Raw genomic sequence first — 21,958 nt, forward strand, 5'->3', positions numbered from 1 at the left:
GGCTCCATGGAGGCCGCCATCTTAACTCGTTCCCGTGCTGCCCCTTCCCGCTCACCCTCCACAGTCTCCCCAAACGAGCCCCTCAAAAAAAGGGTCTGCTCAAGAGCCCCCTGGAACTGTCACACTTCGAAACCCCCCAAAGCTGGAGGCTGCCGAAGCCTGCCTCCGGGCTGACTCGTCAAGGTACTTCGTTTACGGACTCGGCAGCGAGGCCCTGGGGGCCGCCATCTTGTGCCGAATCCTGGGCTACGGGGTTCACCGGGCAGATGCGCAGCGTGTCTGCGCGGCCGATTACTGGGCCGAGCGCAAGAACCCGCCCCTTCATTTCCGGCCACGGGAACTGCGTGCAGAGGGTCTTGGCAGTTCCTCTCCCGTTGGTCCTCGCAGGGACCCTCTATCACCCAGTTTAGCGTACTTCTGCACTGATTTTACTCTTCTAAGGTCAACTCCTTATCTCGGGGTGGGAGGGGAGAATAAAGGGGAAGGAGTGGGAGGGGAGAATAAAGGGGAAGGAGGTCAGAGAGAAGGAGGGGCTGCGATGTCCTGCGCCCTTGGGCTTTTGCCTTTGGAAGTTACCGTGGGTATTGCTGGTTCTCCGTCTCTTCGTGGGATGGCATGGAAGGGGAAGCCCTACATTACCAGTGGTGAGGACCAACTTGGTGCACGGGGAAAAAAAAAAGAAATGAGAAAAGTCAACTAAAATCAACCACCCACACCAGGGGGCATTTTTTTTTTCAAAATACAGAAGAAAATGCATCAAACATTTCTCAAGGCTTTTACTAAGGTGTAGGCTAACGTAAAGGAAGTTCAAAAGAATAATTCTTGACCAATTTACTCAAAATCTGGCTATCAAATCCAGATGAAGCCTGTAGTTCAGATAACAGCATTAGATAACTACTCAGTCTCCAGCTTCGATCAGTATTCCTAGGCAAAAAATACTAGTATTAGGAGAAGCTGGGTTAAAATTATATAGGAATGCAGTACTAGCTCTATATTAACCTATAGATATAAAACCAGTATAAACATAAGCGGATATAAGAAAAACCTAATTTAATTTAAGAAGAGAGAGATAAGGGGGGTTGGAGCAATAGTGCAGCTGGTAGGGCGTTTGCCTTGCACTAGGCCAACGCAGGTTCGATTCCAAGCATCCCATATGGTCCCCCGAGCACCACCAGGAGTAATTCCTGAGTGCAGAGCCAGGAGTAACACCTGAGAATCGCCAGGTGTGACCCAAAAAAGCAAAAAAAAATAGAAGAGAGATAAGGAGACACAGGACACATTAGGGCAATGGGACTAACCAAGTGGAGACTCTCTGAGGACCACAATTACTTTACTTTTCTGAACAGATAACTGATTTGCTGATCTGCTCCATCAAGGGCTCACCTTACTCATAACTAGGAAAGCTGTCCTTCCTAAACATGGAAGATGCCTAACATTTTTAACATTGAGGGGCAGAAAAATGCTTCAAGGATTTTTTGTCCTCAGATGAGTAGCAACCAATGCCCAAAAAGAACTCAGCCTCGTGGGTTTCTATCCCAACTGTGATGGTTTCATCCTTTCCTACTGGGTGCAACGAGGAGAAGAGAACAGAAAACAGAAACTTGAGACATTTTATGGGAGAAAATAAATGGACAGACAGACAGACTCAAGGTACAGATTGTGAGAGACTTACAGAGCACGTTCAGAGTTAGACAGGAACTGGTCTATTGCAGAACAGTAGGAGGAAGCTGGAGACAGAGGAACAGCCACTTTTGGTTGAAACAGAAAACAGTCACAGGTGAGGGAGAGCCAAGCAGGAGTTTGGAAGGAAAAAGAAAGGAAATAGAGGGGTTAGTAGATAAGTGACCTTAGCCTAATTGAGCAATCTAATAGTTTCTTAGTGTCTTCAATGGAGATTAAGAATGGGAGCATAATTATTATACACCCTCATTCTGGCATATTATACACTTTAAAAAAACATGTTTACAGGTAGTATTATTTATAATGCTATTTAGATTTAGATTATCACAACAATCTAGTAGATTCACAGAGACGATTATTTTTACCAAGTAAGAAAATCGGCATGAAAGATAAAATTGCCTACTCACTGACACCTAGCTCTTCATGTTAGTAGCCACGGTTGAATGAAAGTCAAATGTTCCCAGTTACCATCCACACGTGGCAAGCTTTCCTCCCTTGCTCCTCCTCATAGTTACCTGGTATTTGAGTACTCAGTGCCTGGCAGATCACATAGTGCATTCCTATGTTACATGAGTTATCCCATATAATAGTATAGCAACCTTGGCAAGTAGTATTATATTTCTACACACCCCAATTTTTCTAGTGAGAAAACTGAGGGTTAAATAAATAGTGTCCAAAATAATATAGCTAAGATGGAAGGAAATATGATACTCCACCCAAGACCATGTGATTCAGAAACACATTTTAAGCACAATTCTTAGAGGCATGGTTCTAAGATTTGTAACTTCCAGTGCCCCATTCCTGGATCAGATTATGAGCCAAGTAAAGTATAAAAGCATGGGATTTTCTTTCTTTTTTCCCTTGAGATTAGGCTTCATTTCAAGCAATCTGGGCATTCTGTGGTTACCTAACCCCATGATAAGTTTCATATCTTCTGGGTCCCAGTTTCTAAAAAACTCTTTTAACTGCCAATTTCCCTATTTAAAACATCAAGTCCTACTTCTGATGAAATGAAGTTAAAAAAAAAACTATCCTGGATTTAGGGTTTTTAAGGGCAATTAATTAGAATAATTCAAAATAAAGTGAAAATAAGTAAAATGAGTTAGTAAAAAAGAAATAGGATGTTTTTATTGGATAATTTAAGCTACCTGTATAGTACAAGGCTTAAAAAAAGGCTGAGTAGAAAAAAAGCCCTGGAATAAGCCAGTGAATATTGATAACTAAAGTCCCTTGAGGCAAAGAGGGCAGAGAGAAGAAATGGTGAGGAGGTACAAGAAAAGGTCTTGGGTATTTGAGGAAACAAACAGGCAAGATACCACACTAACTAATGTTCCCTTCTTCCCCCCTTCTATATCCAATCTCCTATAAGTCTATGGTGAAGAATACTAGAAAATAATTGTATCGTAAACTTCTTCCTTCATACAGATATCTCCTACCACCTTAAGATGACATCTCTTTTAAGCAACATAGCACTTTTGTCTTTTGTAATTCATTTGACAAAACAAGCCAGCCTGTGATAGCCCTTTCTGTGTGGTGTGCTTAAACTGAGTGCATTTAAGTAACCTAGGGGAGAGGGAAGGGACCCTATGTATTCGTATAGTATAATTAGGTATTTTATTGACCATTTGCTAAACAATGTTGGTTGAGGCTGATCCAGTCTCCAACTTGGGTCAGGACTCATAAAGTAATTCCCCTTTAACAAGGCAAATGAGTAACCACACCTGTGACTTAAAGATGGCAAAAGAACCTCTATCAACAAGCTATGGTGGCTGTTAAATGAACAATATATGCTCTCAATGTGTCCCTGGCATGGTTTTTATTAATATTATCTGAACCTATTCTAGTCAAACTTTAATTTATGTTATAATTGTGGTCTCAAACTCCATTTTCCTCTTCCTTTGACTAATCCTCTGTAGACTGTCATTAGTCTGTTGATATTTCTTTACTAACAAAACTTTTTTGTAGTTACCATCAAAAGGCAGTTTTTAATTCTGTAAAAATTTACAATTTTGATAATTCACATGATAATTTTTAAAAGAAGAATCTCAAGGGTGGCCGGGGAGATGGTGCAGTGAATAACTTCTCTTGCATCAGGTCAATCTGAATTTGGTCCCTGGTACTCATATGGTCCTCTGAGACTCACTAGGAGTGATTCCTGAATGCAGGCGTAAGCCCTGAACACTACCTAATATAGTCCCAAACAAAACAATAAAGCAACGACAAATAAAGAAGCTCATAATCTTTCAGTGGTGTACTGCAGCTATGGACTGTAATATCTGGGCAGGTGTTTCATGGCACGTTTTCCTGAAAACCAGGCAGTCCGGATCCAGCAGAATCAGTACCAGGATCCCAAGTTAGCAGTTAGGGAAGGGCATAAACCAATCTTGCAGTCTGGCACTTTCAAATGTGAAACGTGCCATGGAACTATTCGAATGGAGCTGGGATTTTACATGGGCTAATGTAATTTCAATGATTATAAGTAGTTAATGCTTGGTTTATACACCTATGCTATACATCTACACTTAATATGCTCAAATGTTGTTTTTTTAAACCTTTACTGTCATTGTCACTGTCATCCTATTGCTCATCGATTTGCTCAAGTGAGCACCTGTAACGTCTCCACTTGGAGACTTGTTGTTACTGTTTTTGGCTTATAGAATACGCCACGGGTAGCTTTCCAGGCTCTACCATGCAGGCGAGATATTCTCGGTAGCTTGCCGGTAGCAAGAGGGGCGGAGGAATTGAACTTGGGTTGGCCACATGCAAGGCAAATGCCCTACCACTGTGCTATTGCTCCAGCCCTTATTAAACCTTGATAATTAAAATTTTAACAACTCTTAATTTTAGGTGTTTTATTTATATATTTCATTTTAAGTGTAAACAATTATTTTCTTGGATATAATCTTTAATGAACCTAATGAATGTATTTTTGGAACTGGCAGAATGTAGGTAAATTATAGGCATGCCAGAAAATAGAAAATTTTGGCAAAAAAAAAATCTTTCCTGAGAAAATCTCAGAATGTGTTCAAGCAATAGTTCAAGTGCTGGAGGTACATGTCTCCCATGCATCAGGCCTTGAGTTTGATCCGCAGTGCCATAATGGGAAGGGAACACCCCATTACCAACCCCCCAGCATAGCACCAGGTCTCCACAATATAATTCATTCTTTTAGTTTTGTTTTTCTTTTTTTTTTTTGGGGGGGATCACAACCAGTGACACTCAGGGGTTACTCCTGGTTCTGTGCTCATGGATCACCCCAAGTGATGCCAGGGATCTAACTAGGATAGGCCACATGCAAGGCCTTACCTTCTGTATATGCAGCCCCCAAAATAAGAATTCTTATAAATACATTTGACACATACTTCAAAATGAAAAATGTGATCAATGTTGCACAATGAAATGTTAAGATAAAATTAGAAAATCTAGACTTTAGGTAATTAAATTTTTTTGTGCTAAAGTTAGTTTTTAGGGGCTGGAGCAATGGCACAGCGGGTAGGGCGTTTGCCTTGCACCTGGCCGACCCGGGTTCGATTCCCAGCATCCCATATGGTCCCCTGAGCACCGCCAGGAGTAATTCCTGAGTGCAGAGCCAGGAGTAACCCCTGTGCATCGCCAGGTGTGATCCAAAAAGCCAAAAAAAAGTTAGTTTTTACTATCCCTGTCTTTTTCCACTTTGCTGAATTTATATATATATATATATATATATATATGTATATTAATGAATTTAGACCTTAGTTTCACTGGCTGGAGTGATCCTATAAAACCATGCAAAGATCGTGTCTTACTTATACGGCACATCATGACCTTACATGATCTGGTATCTCTTACTTTATTTTTTATTCACCATCAACACATGAGGTTGATGTTGTAAAGACTTGTCACAAAAAGATCTCGCAGAGAACTTTAAATGATCACACAGGACCAGAGGTTACCAAATTTATTTGGTCTACTACCCCCTCCCTAGGGGAAAAAATCACTCAGAATTCCCTTAAAAACCTCTATTTTTAAAATAACATACAGTACCTCCTAATTATGCTAGAAGTTACTATCCACCTCTCCCCTGAGAAAACACCCCCTTTCCAGAACATCCCACCCCTACCTTAGTGGAAAACACTACGAGACCACACTAACTGTCAGTCTCTTTGTTTTTGTGGACACACTCAAAGGTTTTCAGGGCTTACTCATGACTTGGTGCTCAGAGATCACTCCTGGTAGTGGTCAGGGACCATATGTGGTAGCAGGGATGGAAATGGGATCAGCTGAATGTGAAGCAAGTGCCTTAAACTCTGAACTCTCTCTCCTGCCTTACTAATTGGTCAGTTCAAGCTGTGGTCTAAGGCTCTATAAGCAAGTATATTTGAATTAAAGACTGAAAAGTTAGTATTAACTTAAAACACGCTTGACTTGTAGAGAGTTAGGCAGCATTTTAGAACATAACTGAGCTAGGTCAGCCTAAGGAAGCATCTCATTTTCATTTAACTCATTTCCACAATGAAAAACAAAACCTCTCCCATATATGGGATACAGATAAACATAGGAAGGGGACAATAAGTGATCCATGTCATCACAACTGAAAATTTTGTTTCTAGAACTGAATCTCCATATAAATGAGAAGGGGGATAGAGGAGGGATCCTTGGGACATTGCTGATGGGAAGCGAGTTAAATGAAAAGTATAATACTATTAAATTTTAAATTCTGGTATCTCGATAAACTTTCTTTTTACTTAAGAAAATTAGGCTTATACATAAGCCATAATACATATGGCTTATGTATAAGCCTAATTTTCTTAAGTAAAAAGAAATACATAATACATAATACATATAATAATACATATAATAATACATAATACATATAATAATACATAATACATAAGCAAACATAAAGAAGGACCAGGCAGAACGCAGAATCAGAGAATAATAGTTCAGAGTGCTCCATACATTGGGATAGATCCTGAAATGTTCTATAACATTCCGAGAACTTCCTAATAACCTCATTCTGAGCCCTTCCTAATTAGCTCCGTTCTCATTGCCCTTAGAGGAAATATTTGCTACTTCAAAGGGTCTTAAGCACAAACACTGAGTTAGCTCTGTGAATTGCTAGGTACGGGATAAAAAGAGAAAACTACATTTGGCCCACTGGGGCCACCAAAGGGGCGACTTTCCTGGACAGGGAGGCCATGCTGTCTTCCTCAGATGAGAACTCCTCGTACTTCCAGGAAAGGACTGGGTACAAGTCCCAGACGGTTATAAACAAAGCTCTCTGCCAGAATAAGAGGCAGACTTACGTAGAATGGCAGATTTCTATCTGTGAAGTGCACTTCTGTTTACCCTGCACTACACAACAGCAACAATAGTGACATTTCTTGTGGGCAATTTTCATTATTTTTGCAGCAATAATATCAGTAAACACAGCTTTAGACATTGCATAGCAGTAATTTATTTGGATCCATTGCCTAAAACAAACAAACAAAAAGAACATGTACAGAAACATCCTAGCTAAAGTTTGTTAACACTAAAATTGATGGGCAATTATAGGGACTCCTTTGATGGGCTAACTTTGAAATGTTACCTATTTTTATACTCACCAACTCTAATGATGCACCACTGTGATCTCAATGTCTCACTTTCAACATCCCTCTGAGGGTGCACTGCTCAAATGAGTCATGCCATGGCCTTTTTTGTGAACCTCAAATTAAAAGTTTTGATTTGACCACACCATTGCAGTTGTCAAAAATGTCCTCGTTCCTCAGCTCACACTCTCCTGTACCACATACTGCTGCTTGTCACTAGTGTCAGGCTAAGCTCTGGCGCATTCGGATGCCATCTCTGCTCTGGAGAGAAACTATTAGGAGGGTGTTGATTGCTGTTGATAAATCTCACTCTGCAACTACATAACTAGATCCTAGAGGGGGCTTGTGTTTGTTTGGTCAAGGATTTTTCCATTAGGCTTGGTCATCAGCAGTTGGCTGGTCACAAATCTAGTGCTAAGATTGAATAGCTGGAATCCAATTATCCCAGTCTCCTGTCTGCAGAGCCCTGTCAAGCAAGAATACAGCCATGTTTGCCTGCCTTCTCAGATTCTCAGGACTCCAAATACATGAATATATGAAGAAAATAACAGCCCCTCAGATGTTTTTGACAGAGAGGCAACGTGGTGTGGAAAGAAGATGCATGCTTCAGAATGCAAAATCTGGTACTGGTCCATATCCTTTATTTTTTTGTATCAGTATCATTTTCCTTCTCAAGCTTCAGTTTTCATTTATTGGAGAGAGATAATAGCATCTGCCAGTGGATCATTGGGAGCTGCTCGATAGCACAGCAGGTAGGACTTTTGTCTTGCATGCATATGACCCGGGGGTCGATTCTTCAAACCCTCTTGGAGAGCCCGGCAAGCTATCGAGAGTGTCTCACCCAAACAGCAGAGCCTGGCAAGCTACCCGTGGAGTATTCGATATGCCAAAAACAGTAACAACAAGTCTTGCAATGGAGGCATAACTGGTGCCTGCTGGAGCAAATCGATGAGCAACAGGATGACAGTGATACAGTGATACAGTGAATCAGATTATGCTGTGGAGATGCCTTAGCAAGGAGAGCTGACACTTTCTGAGCTCCCCTGTGTACTACGATGCTGTCTCACTTAGCACAACTAACTTCAGAAGGATTGCTGGTGGCGGTAATGATAATAACAGCTAACATTCCTTCATTTTTAACCAGACACCAGTTGTCTTTAGTATTTTATACTTGGCAATATACATAATCCTTAAATGGTTGGAGATGTGCATTAATATCATCTCTACTTGGCATATGAGAAAAATTAAATACCTAAATTGGGTGATTTGTTTATAATCATGCAGCTTGTAAGAAACCACAAAGATCTAAACATAGGTGATCTGAGTCTAGAAAAAGGAAGTTGCTAACAATTTTTCCTATAAAATATTAAATGGGAGTATTTCCAGTCATCCATGTTTCAGAGTCTTCTCTGATATTTTTTTCTATTTAGTTTCTAAGTTGCTGCTGACATACTACTTTACACCCTTTAGCAAATGTAAAACCCATTCTTAGTTCAAGGATCATAAAGAAATAGACTGACACTTGGACTCTGCTCACCCCTCTAAGGAGTCGGCTGGTCTCTGATTTAGAAGTAATTTGTTTTAACAGTGAAGGAGACTAAAACTTCTCCTTGTACACTTAAGTAGGTACAATCAAGACACTAACTCAGGGGTGTGTGTATGTGAATGTGTGTGTGAGCACATGCATGCATGCATGCATATGCATGAACAAGTCCTCAGGACTTCCTTCTAGCTCTGTGCTCAGGGACAACTTCTGGCAGTGCTTGGGGGACATATATGGCATTGGAGATCCCAGCAGTAGATAAGACAAACACCATACTTGCTATACCATCTCTTTGGTCTCAACTAATGGCAGTTTTATCTGTTTCCAAAATTTACATGTGTGTTTTCAAGTGTGCTGTGAAAATGAAATAAATTAGCTTTTAGGGGTGTTATTCCATCCAAGTCAATTCCAAGAGAATGACATTTTTCTTCTTGGAACAGACTGAAGGACAAGAGAAGACCAAGAGCACATGCAATGAGTAGCACAGAGCCTAGTCCCACTGGCCATAGAATACAGTCCTACTGAAAGTAATAATTCCTACTTATCATTGAATTTCAATCAACCAAGATTTCAGACATTTGCTCAAATTCTCCTGGACAATGCACTTGAGTATATGATGAAGAAAGTACCATTCATCTCAGAAGTTCCCAACTTGGCCTATGATTTACATATTCAGAAAAAAATCATTTAGCATCTTCCTATAAATCTACCTTCCTTAAGCAACAAAACAAAACATTCGGCTGACAACATAGCTTTCAAAGCCTATACTTAAAATTTCTAAATAAATATATTGCTAACCAAAAGTAGAATCATAGGATACCACTGTGACCTCTCAAATTCAAAGATGTCATATTCACCAACACACTTTCCACTAAAACAGGAACTTTTATGTGACCTTGGCTTTTCTCTTAAGGGAATAAATAAACTTTTATAAATGTATTAAAAATTTTGTAAATGTTCTAATGCTAGGATTAAAAAGTTCTACCACTTTTTCCCTCCTAGGTTATACCTGATGAAGAAAAAGAAAAGAAAGATGACATTTACTTGTGTTCAGTGATCAATATCATGTCAGCATGATTGTTGCAATGCTTTCAAGATTGTCACATGAAATCAAGTAACAACACATGCGAGTCTCCAGAGCTCAGGGATTCGGGTTTGTACATCTAACTGAAGAGCAATTGCTAATCTAACCTAACTGCAGCGACCAGTACTTAGGAAGCCTCCTGAGCATAAGCCCCAGAGTGTCTTTATTCTGTTTTGAGAAGTAAGATCAAGCCCATAGAAGTACCAGAGGAAGTCTGGAAGCTTTTTCTCCTTTCTTCCCCCTCCTCTCCTCCTTCCCCTGCTTTCCCTTTTCCTTCTATTTCCTCTCCTCTCCTTGTCTCCCTTCCTCTCCACCCTCTCCTCCCACCCTCTCCTCCCACCCTCCCCTCCCACTCTCTCCTTCTTTCCTTCCTTCTTTTTTTCCCTTGATTGTTTCCTCCCTCCCTCCCTCCCTCCCTCCCTCCCTCCCTCCCTCCCTCCCTTCCTTCCTTCTTTCCTTCCTTCCTTCCTTCCTTCCTTCCTTCCTTCCTTCCTTCCTTCCTTCCTTCCTTCCTTCCTTCCTTTCTTCCTTCCTTCCCTCCTTCTTCCTTTTTTCTCTCTTATCCAAATACCGGAGGATGCTTAATAAAAGTTTGTTTATCTGAGTGAAGATTAAGAACAAAATTTATAACAATTTTCCCATATTCCTGAGATAATAATAATAATACTGCTGTTTTATCTTATTATATAATGGGTAAATTACATGGATTCAGACACTTTTGTCAATTAGAGGTATTTCTACTTTGTACTGTTTGTTGTAAGTGGTGTTTTTATACTGAATTCACTAATTTGGATGCATTCATTTGCAGGGCTTTAGAATATCTTTCCTTAGATAATGTAGCTACTCTTCCTGTGGGCCTAGAATAGGTTTGGCTGCAGTAGCTTCCCCAGACAAGGCCTTGGCTCATTTGGCAAGATATGGAGTAAAGCATGGTTGGTTGGCTGGGATTGAGCAAGAAAAAGTCACATGAGAGCTACGAAAGGAGGGAGACTCTTTTCTTTTTTCCTTTTTTACTCTGGGCTGGCATTGTGTTGTGGGGGTGGAATACATATTGATAAGCAATGCAGAGGAGAGTTGGGGAGAGATGAATATGGAAAATTTTCAGCCTATGGAAAATTTTAGGAAGGTGCTATTTTATTTTTGTTAGGTGAGATGTATGTGAATTTAAGAAGACAGATTAACTCAGAAAGAGGTAAGGGGAAAAGAGTTAGAAGATGGCAGTAATATGGTATGAGATAATAGGCCTAAGAGGTGGCAGTGAAACTGGAGACAAAACTTTTTTTCTGAGAGAGAATTTGGATACAGAAAGTAAAAGGTATAGAAGGTTAAAGAAATTGGAGGTTGTTTTCTATCTGATGTATTGATAAATAATACTATTATTATTAATAATCAAATCTGCCTTTATTGCCCAGGCCTATACATTTTGAATACTGTTTTCTTTAAAATTGTAACTTTTAACTAGTTTGATTATATATGTGGGCTGGAGCGATAGCACAGAGGTTGGGCATTCGCCTTTCATGCAGCCAACCCATGTCCGATTCCATCATCCCTCTCGGAGAGCCCGGCAAGTTACTTAGAGTATCGCACCCGCACGGCAGAGCCTGGCAATTTACCCGTGGCATATTGGATATGCCAAAAACAGTAACAATAAGTCTCACAATGAGAGAAGTTACTGGTGCCACCTCAAACAAATCGCTGAGCAACAGGATGACAGTGACAGTGACAGTGATTATATATGTATGTATGTGTATATATATGTGTATGTATATATATACATATATATTTTGCTTTTTGAGTCACACCTGGCCATACACAAGCATCATTCCTGGCTCTGCACTCAGGAATTACCCTTGGCAGTGCTCAGGGGACAATATGGGTTGCTGGGAATCGAACCCGGTCGGCCACGTGCAAAACAAATGCCCTAATTGACTAGATATTTTTTTCTCAGCTACTTATTTTTTGTGAGGTGGAAGGTTGAGCAACAACCTGGCAATGCTCAGGGCTGGCTTCTGGCTCTGTGCTCGGGGATTACTCTTGGTGGTGCTCAGGGCACTCTATGAATTGCCAAGGATTGAACCACGGAAAAGGCAAGCAAAGAGACAAGTCATCACAAGAAGTGATCAGCTGCAGTAGGAAGTTCTGAACAGCAAAGTCATGCCAGGAAATTAGAAAATAAATAGCCTCCACTGAGAGGGCTACTATTAGATGAGACAGAATTCAGGAATGACTTTGGCCTTTTACTTTTGTAAGCTCAGTGTTTCCAGAGAATTGTGTTGAGGAGACAGATGGACCAATAAGGATGACCTTGATAAGTCTATTCTTTCCTAGTTTCTTCCATTGACTCACATTCCCTAGAAAAACTGTCCATTTTGGACAGCTGTTATAAGAGGTCCTACCAGAAATAGTGCTGTGGCTTAACAGCTTGGAGCTTCTTTACTTGAAATTATGAAACCTTGGCTTGACTTCCTTAACCTAAAACCATAGTAACGGATAACTCATATGGTAACAAATTCCCAAGGATGATAAAGAGAAGTTGCTCTAAAGTTTGGGGGAAAATTTGAGGCAGAATGTTCTGGTCAAGAATTTCATCATTAAGCTGTAGCATATCTGCTCCTGTGTGATCTCTGCTGATAAGACCACACTGTAAAGATTATCATTTTAATTTTGGTGCCAAAAGGTGGAATGAAATGGCGAAACCCTTTGATAGCATTCAATATTGAGGAAGGCTCAATTGAAACTCAATTATCTGATCTCAACCAAGTTTGTTAAAGCACATACAATGTCTGACCTTTTCTTCAGGGCTCTATGCCTATTTAAATGACTTCATCCAAGCTACCAGGACACCCACACATATTATTCAATGTCTTCTCATTTTAGAGGGAAGGTACCTTCAAAATTTTATGATATTGCTTAGGTACCTTACCTTCAACAAGAGTTAAAAGACAGAAGAAAATAAAATCTTAAGACAGGCAAGTCTTGGTTTAATTCTTGACATAGATCATTATTGCTGTATGACTTTGGTTCAAAAATTTTATCCTTTAAATCTCATTTTACTTACCCAAAACATGGGAATGTCTACATAAAATAATTGATGATGATGATGATGATAAAAATGATCAATGATCTTTCCAGAAGTATTCTAATTGATATCCTGGACACAATTTTACTTAAATTATATGTCCTTATAGATGAAGTGGCATGAAACTCTGTTTGACTGATAAACTGAAGCTCAGAGAAGTATATTTGATTTATCCAAAGAAACACAACAGACAAGACTAGAGGCTGGGATTCAATCAAGTCAGTATTGTTTGAGGATTAAATGCTATAAAATTCATGAAGTGTCAAGCTTAAGTTCTCAGTAGATTGAAATTCCTTTTTCATCTCAGAAGGTAAAATCTGGTATTTGCTCCAGAAACTCATAGACCAAGAGATGTTTTAAGTTTTTCCATAGTTACACTAAATGATAGACACACTCTATTTCTTTTCCATATTCATCATCTGTGATTTTTCTGAAAAAAAAATCCCAGTTATCTTGGTCTTCTCCCAAATAGTCTTTTATCCCCTTTCTGAATCAGACAACTGACACACTGTTGTCTGATACAACTGACCACTGCTATATACTTTTACCATTTTCCACCCCTGGTTTCCCAATACATTTCCCTACCATTACACCTGCAGCTTCTGGAATTCAAATCCTTAAAATGTAGCCATAGTGACAGCTACATTTTTAATGAGTGCTTTTCAAGGACTACTCTCTAATATTCATGATCTTTTGCTCAAAGAAGTCTACAAACAGCACTCTGGGATGTCTTTGTCTCTAAACAAAGAATAAAATGAGGCTCACATGAATAAGATTTCATTCAAAGTTATACATCATCAGTTATTGGTAGAAACTACATCTATCATAATGTCTCTGTTATGGAAAAACCCAAGCTCTCAACCACTAAAAGCTTCTCAATTTATGGGTGGCAAACTTAATTCATAAAGGGTCTCATACCTGTGCAGAATCACATACCAGTGAGAATATTGGGGGAAGAACATGTCTTTCTAACATCTTTTTAACATGCTCTGTTGTCACGTCTCCATCTGTGATACATACATAATCTAGCCTGTTTATTCATGTTTTGGTCTGTGGTCTCAATAAATATCATTAATGGTGAAATGATGGCAACATTTTTGACGCTTATACAAATTTAACTAACTCAAACTACTTCAGTCTGATTCACATCTGCATCCTGTAAACACAAACTTTAAGTTTAAGTCCTTTTGAAACATATAGACATACACCAAGAAGTCTTTCCATAAATCAGATAAATGATGATATTTAAAGGTTATACCTATTTTTTCACTTGAAAGAAATATTAAAAACATTTGTTTTATTCTAAACTTCCACCAAAAAATCTGCCTCTTACTGCAGGCTACATTTGCTGTGGCTGTGGATAAAGCAACCATGAATTCTGAGAGCACTGAGCCAGTGCAGCACAGATCCTGTAAACCATGCATAGCTCCAGATTCTTGCAAACAGCAGTATTAATGTCCAGTATGCCCTGGACAGCTCCAGGGCACGAACCATTTTGTTGGACCTATTCTGGGATAAAAGGGTCAATAAGAATTAGTTATTTTTTTCAGGGATTTTATTCATAATCTGGTAGCAAAACTCCAAAAGGGAATAATAAATGAATTTAATGGAAAAAATGGGCTGGAATGATAGCACCATGGGTAAGGCATTTGCCTTTCATGTGGCCGACCCGGGTTCGATTCCTCCGTCCCTCTCGGAGAGCGCGGCAAGCTACCGAGAGTATCTCTTCCGCATGACAGAGCTTGGCAAGCTACCTGTGGCATATTTGATATGCCAAAAACAGTAACAACAAGTCTCACAATGGAGATGTTACTGGTGCCCGCTCGAGCAAATCGATGAGCAATGGGATGACAGTGATACAGTGAATGGAGAAAGACAAATGTCAGAAGAAGAACAGATAGGGTGTTGTGGGGATTGGGATAGATAAAAAATGAGAAGCTGGAAGACATTAGGTAAAAGGACGGATCATGAAAGAGAATGTTGGGGGACATGTGTTTATTGGAAAAGATCAGGAAAATGGTTTGGATGTGAACTGCGAGACAGTGAGTGGAACATGAGTATACTGTGAGCTTTGCATAAAGAATGGGAAGAAAAACTGTTACTGGTGGGCTTACATACCCTATGGAGAACCCAGAGTTAGCTAGGAAATGGTGAGTTCTGGAGTGGCTTTGATAAGGAAATAGAATGATCTTAGATGTCTTTTTTGATCCCAATGTAACTTCCCAAATGAAAGATAAATTAAACAATTTTAGGATGAAACCAGTAATGATGAAGTTAAGGAACATGGCATAAACACATACACAATAACACACATATACACACACGTACACATGTGCACGAACACACACACATGACTATATAATCTTTTACTTCTGCATAAAATAAAGAATTTTAGTGGGAAGCCACTTTATGACTGGCTAAGAATAGGTTTATATGTAGGTATTATTTGGAATTAGTTCACTTAAAGTCAAAGATGAACACTGCTTAAATATGCATTTATTTGTTTACAGACAGTTGATACTTCCTGGATAAAAGAAAGGAGCAAAGGAAAAAAGACATTTTGTTTTAAGGCCGGTACCTGCTGCTACAGACAGCAGACCTCAGGTGGATTAAGCTCCCTCCCAATAAGTGTACAGGGAATCATATGATAGACCTTTATTTAGTAGAGCCTGTGTTCTAGTTATTGCTCCATGCAGTTTCTGCATCCTTGGGTTAGGGTATCTGCATTCGGATTAACTTCCCTGTTGTGTAGCTCAATTTCTTTATCTAGATGATGGAAAAATAACACCTTGTAGGGTTTTACAGGAATTGTTTTCCCACCAACCTGGCACTAAATCATTATCAGCTCTCCTTTCTTCTCTGACCCTTCTCCAATAATTTCCTTTACATTCACTGACCTCCAGCCACACAAGCCATGCTCATTTCTGCCACAGGCTTTGTACTTCTTGTTTCCTTTGTTTGGCATCGCAACCCTTCTTTCCAACAAATAGACTATTCATGCCCCTCTAGCATTCTTGTCAAGGTCACAGAGTTGAACTCCTCCTAGAAGCTTTGCCTGACTTCTTCAGTTAACATACATTCCATCTCTTTGGTTGTCGTTATTATTTTTTTTTATAAAACTGATATATAAAATTATCTGATTCTGTGTATGTATGTCTACTTGCTTATTTTCTGATCCCCAATAAAGAGAGCATTATGTATTTACAGAATTATAAAACAAACTTATAATACATAGTAATACATATGTAATATATGTATGCATAATATAATACATATATAACATATATGCATTATATAATACACGTTATACATAGTAAGTACTAACTCATTGTTAGTACTATGTTATATTATGTGATATTATAACGTTACATTGTCAGTACTCATTGTTAGTACTATGGCTGGATGAATTAGTATTAGTACTGTGGCTTAGTATTAGTATTAGTATTAGTACTATGGCTGCTCCTAAGTGAAGAAAGATCGTTTGGAAAGCAATCAAGACAGAAAGCAGTATTCTAAAGCTTCAGATAAGACTGATTACATCTGCCAGACATAGCGGTTGCTTCACAGAACATATATCACAGAAAGCTCAGGTTTTCATTCTAGGACACAAGAGGAGCATTTTCCACACAGAGGAGGTTCTCTAAGTAGACAGATGTGATTCTGAGAGTAACATCTGGGAAAATTGTTCATAGGAGCCTGAGTAAACTTTAGGAAAACTAGAAGGGGAAAAGAAAATATTTAAGAAGAAAAATTTGGCAGAGCTATTTGAGGCTCTTAAGGTCACTAACAAAATAGGCAGAGATGGGGAACCTAGACTTACCTTGGATCCACTCTACTTTGGCCTTTGGGTTTTGGGTAAATTTGTACTTGAAGAAAGTCTGATTTGGGACTGGAGCGATAGCACAGCAGATAGGGCGTTTGCCTTGCACGCAGCCGACCCGGGTTCAAATCCCAGCATCCCATATGGTCCCCTGAGCACCACCAGGGGTAATTCCTGAGTGCATGAGCCAGGAGTGACCCCTGTGCATAGTGACCCATGTGCTTCGCCAGGTGTGACCCAAAAAGCAAAAAAAAAAAATGTCTGATTTGAAGCCCTTACTCTTGCTCATCCCTGAATTTTATACATGAGATAACAGAGGTTTAGGGAGTTTCTCATAGAGCTAGAACAAGTACCCTAGTCCTGACTGCTGGCAAGAGTCATTTCCTGCACCCTTCTCAGATCAGTGGGGGCTCGGATTTCACCAACACTGAGTTCAATCTTCCAGGAACCTCAAATAAGGGGATTCATATTAACAACAACCACAAAAAGATGATTTTCACAAGAGGCATATGCTCAAAAATCTCACTCCATGTCTCTGGATATGGTGTTGTCATGCTCTCTTGAATGCTCCTCTAGTCTGTACAAGAGAGGGACTGGACTAGAAACCCTCTACCTCCTCCTCTCCTTGGGATAACCATCCCAGAGAGCGCTGTCCTGAGTGAGTGCTTGAGACTGATGCAGGTGGCCAACAAATGCACAGGTTGGGAGGCAGATTGAACCCCATTACCTAAGGGACCTGGACTTCTGCCTTTGCCTTGAGGAAAATTTTATGCTAGAGACAGAAATTTCTCCATTTTGAAATACCCAAAGTTTCCAAGGAATTGATTAAGGTTACAAAAAGCTGCGCAGAACTGAGGCATGAGAATAACTTTATTCTGTGTTCAAAGTTCAATTTATAGTGTTAAAGTTACAATTTACCTCGGTATATAGTTTATCTAAGCATATACAGAAATACACAAATATAATAAACATGTTTAATTAATGTCCATCAATAAATAGAGATATATTTTCAATAAAAAACAAATAAATCTATGAATTTCCTATTTCCTCCTAGAACACATTTTTGGAAACTGCTTCAAAATGTAATTATCATAAAGCTAAGGCTGATATTCTAGTGACTTCAAAGCTTTAGCTTCAAATAAATTCGAGATATAGCTAACAAGTTCACCAAATAAAAAATACAATCATTGTTAAAATTTTGAATATTTTAAAATAATATTAAATTTCATGATGTTTTTGTACTTTATAAACAGATTATACAAAGGAAATGTATATATAACTTATATAAATAAGTGGCTCCACTTGTAATTGTACCTTATTAAAAATGTAAACAAAATTAGGTATCAGCTAAATCATATTAAACCATAATTAACAATCTTTTGTTTTGTTTTGTTTTGTTTTTTTGGTTTTTGAGTCACACCCGGCGATGCACAGGGGTTACTCCTGGCTCATGCACTCAGGAATTACTCCTGGTGGTGCTCAGGGGACCATATGGGATGCTGGGAACTGAACCCGGGTCTGCCACGTGCAAGGCAAATGCCCTACCCGCTGTGCTATTGCTCCAGCCCCAATTAACAATCATTTACATAGACTGTCAGAATAGGAAAAGAATCAAAAGTTATCTGGTTTAGTATCTTAGCAAACTATTTAACATTCTTAGTTGGTCCCATGGACCAGAGATTGGTACTTGTTTTGGGGGTTATTTTTATGAAGTAAATTTTTTTATGACTCAGCTCTATTTTATCCAAAATACTTTTATGTTTCACGGCAAACAGCATTTGACTTTATTCCATGTGACTTGGAAATTACTTGGAAAATTAGGCTCATTCTTACCAAAATTAACCTGTTGTTTCCACATTTTCCCACCCCTTTACTTTGAGAAAAAGACAATCCCTTAAAATATGTTTCTACCCCTTTGAGCGGGCTGGAGCGATAGCACAGTGGGTAGGGCACTTGCCTTGCATGCGGCCAACCCAGGTTCGATTCCCCTGTCCCTCTAGAAGAGCCCGGCAAGCTACTGAGAGTATCCCGCCCACACAGCAGAGCCGGACAAGCTACCCATGGTGTATTGGATATGTCAAAAACAGTAACAACAAGTCTCACAATGGAGAAGTTACTGGTGCCTGCTTGAGCCAACCGATGAACAAAGGGATGACAGTGCTACAGTGCTACCCCTTTGAGAGTGTTTGCAGTGTATTAACTTCCTGTGTTGATGTGCACGGAGCAACACAGAGTGACCAGAGGAGGAAGGGCAGATTTGGAGGAACAAATCCTTGGAAATAAGTGTTTTACCCAAAGAGCTTGTTCTCGAAAGTGACTCACTTCAAGGGAGGGGAATGTTCTTGGTCCTTGAGTGCTCATGTTGAAACAAGTAACCCCAAATTCTAATAAAACTACTACATGACAGCATATGATTTATAGGATGCCCCAACCATGTCCCACAACCATGTCTCATTTGTCCTCACCACAACCAGGCCCAGTGGCAGGAGGGGGCTGTAGCAGAGTTTGAGTCTCATCCCCATGTTGAGGATCATGCGACCTGAAGTCAATCTGCATCCTTCTCTGTAGCAGAGAAGTGCCAATCTCAGAAGGTGCTGCTGCCCCTGTCCCAATTTAGTGCCAGCAGAGGGACCATGACTTAGGAAAAAGCAAAGGGTGCTGTGGCTCCAGTCAGTGTCCAGAAGGTCATATTAGTTTCTTCATATTCTTTCATATTAGTTTTTTCATTTTTAACAGGAGAACAGTTTCCCAGTTGCATTTTCTCTGCTGACCCAGCCTCCATGGGATGCCCATGGGGTGATGCACTATGAACAACATTCAGGAATTCTAAATAGCATTTCTTTTCAGACGATTCCCCCTTCTCTAAGGCAAGATTTTGTTCCCCATCCCACCAAAAATTAAGCGTTCACGGGACAAGAGGATTCTATTGGGGCATCTGGGTGGTTTTGAGGCAACCAGTTTCTTCCATAGTCCATAGTCGCTTCCTGTCCAGGTTGAGTCCCTCACTAAAGTTAACACTGACAGAAATGATAATTGACACTTCCTCAGTAGCAGGAACAAAGAGCAATGAGCAAATCCTGAGATGCTATTACTGACAGCCGAAAGTTCACTTGGCACCAGGACTAATTGGTATTTAACCTCACTGAGACCTTCACTCAGGACATGTTGGCAAGAGCTCTAGACTCAGTATTCGGGAAAAACATCTAGGGCAGTCTGAAGTTCAAAGCTGGCCAGGGTCTAGAAAGCGCCAGTGAGGAAGGTAACTTCTTTGAAACAAAGTCAAAGGGCGGGAAGTCCAGGGCTTGTCGAGGTAGCTGATGGCTATAGCAGCATCCTGTTGCTCTAGAAATACGGGGGACTCTTAGAGGACTCTAGTCCAAACATCAATTGACAGATGTTCAAGGCGAGGGCCGGGGATGAAAGGTCAAGGTCTGCCAGAAAAATAGGAGCAGAGACAGGTGGAATACGGGTCCTTTGATGTGAAGTCTCTACTCTATCTTCCCCGCAATGCTGGGTCTGCTTGCCCACCTGAGGTTTCTGCAGTGAGTACTTCCAGCAGCTCTCTCCTTTCAGGACAGAAAAACCCGATTCAAAGATTTGGAATCAACACTGTAGGCGTCCTCATAAGCTTCCAGCAGCAATTCTGACATTTTTAATCAACACTGCACTGTCACCAATCAGAGAGTCCATAGGAGAAGATTTCCCATTCCAGTTCAATGGGAAATTGATCATCTCAGAACAGGGAGCTGAGGCCATGGCAATGGGGGTGGAGGCGGGGAAGGCTGTCTTCTGCTTGCCTCTGATGTTCTAGGGAGACAGCTCTTCTGACAGAACTTTTCCCTTGTTTCTGTTTTCTGGAATATGCCCGGAAGAGCAGGACTGCACCTGAACCTAAGGAAGAGTGGTGGAAGTCTGTGACAGACACAAGGCTGGCCAAGAGAATCACAGATTTGGATCCAGACATGCTGGAAATGTACTGGTGACTGGCACCGATGAGGATGGGGGACACAGTTTGAACATGGACGTGACAGATGTGAACAAGCAAGAAATGTGTGCTTTTGGAACAGGACTCTGACCAAGATTGGCCCTGGGGGATGTGTTTTGACAGTGTCTGTGAGCAGGCAAAGCAAAGAAGACATATTTGGAGACATTCATGACTGAGATAGGACACAGTGAGTGACAGTGTTTGGAATGAGTGAGATAAATCAGGCACAGGAAGGGAACGTACTGGGGACAACAGCATGAAGCAAAGGCGATATGCCAGGGAGAGGAAGTGCTGGGAGATGAAAAACTCCTCCCTGGGGGAACTCTCGGAGGAGAACTCCCAATGAACAGAGAGTAACATCCTGTCCCCTGACTCCTAGGCATGCCATCTGCTGGAATCCCAGAGGACAGTCCAGTGAGCAAGGGAGGCTGCCCTAATATCCACCCAGTGTTCGGTGGAGAGATACCAGTGCAGTCCTGCGCGTGGCAGTGAGGACCTGGCCCTCCTCCAAGGGATGACAGTCTTCTGGTCACTGCCCCAAGGGACTAAGTGTCACTGGGCTGAGTAGCCACCAAAGGAGATGTTGCCGCGGGGTTGCACTGACTCTCCCATTGACCACCACACTCCACTGCATCCCTGGAGACAGAAGAAGATGACAGAACCTGAGAGTTGCAATGGGGGTCACTGGGAAAGGGCCAGTATTTATAAGGAAAGTCACCTGTGACATGTAGACAAGTGGTCAGCCCCTGCCCAGGAACATTTAGTTATTTGGAAAGAAGTTATTACATCCAGTCAAAATCTCCTTCCTGAGGGGCCAGAGCAATAGTACACTGGGTAGGGCATTTGCCTTCCATGCGGCCAACCTGGGTCCTATCCCCGGCATCCCATATGGTCCCCCAAGCACTACCAGGAGTAATTCCTGAGTGCAGAACCAGGACTAACCTCTAAGCATCACTGAATGTGACCCAAAAAGAAAATAAAATATCCTTCCTTCGACTGACTCTCTGGAACTGCTGTCCACATTTTCTTGCCTCCAGATTATGCATTCCATGCCCTGTCTTAACATCAAGATGATCGTGCTTTTCTTTTTACTACCTCTAAAGGGAGCTGTCCTCAGAAAGGCTTATTATGATCACTGATACAGCACCAAGAAAGAATTTTACTTCAGGTAAAAAAGCAAAACAAAACAAAACCCAA

At 40.5% G+C, this 21,958-nt stretch overlaps 1 protein-coding gene across 5 annotated transcripts in view; it reads right to left on the reverse strand.

The window, feature by feature from the left end:
• Nucleotides 1–21,958, reverse strand: part of HTR4 (5-hydroxytryptamine receptor 4) — a 210,323-nt gene that overhangs the window by 22,316 nt on the left and 166,049 nt on the right. For 3 of the 5 annotated variants that reach the window (XM_055142393.1, XM_055142391.1, XM_055142392.1), the window contains exon 7: nt 17,660–21,397. The exons of 1 other annotated variant lie outside the window; for it this stretch is intronic. In XM_055142393.1, the coding sequence (XP_054998368.1) occupies nt 21,307–21,397 (91 nt within the window). In that variant the 3' untranslated portion in view covers nt 17,660–21,306. Of the gene's footprint in view, nt 1–1,672; nt 1,749–17,659; nt 21,398–21,958 lie in introns of those variants that run through there. One more of the 5 variants, XM_055142395.1, reaches the window with a different exon arrangement.

Source organism: Sorex araneus, chromosome 6 (assembly GCF_027595985.1).
Source record: "Sorex araneus isolate mSorAra2 chromosome 6, mSorAra2.pri, whole genome shotgun sequence".
Taxonomy (NCBI): domain Eukaryota; kingdom Metazoa; phylum Chordata; class Mammalia; order Eulipotyphla; family Soricidae; genus Sorex; species Sorex araneus.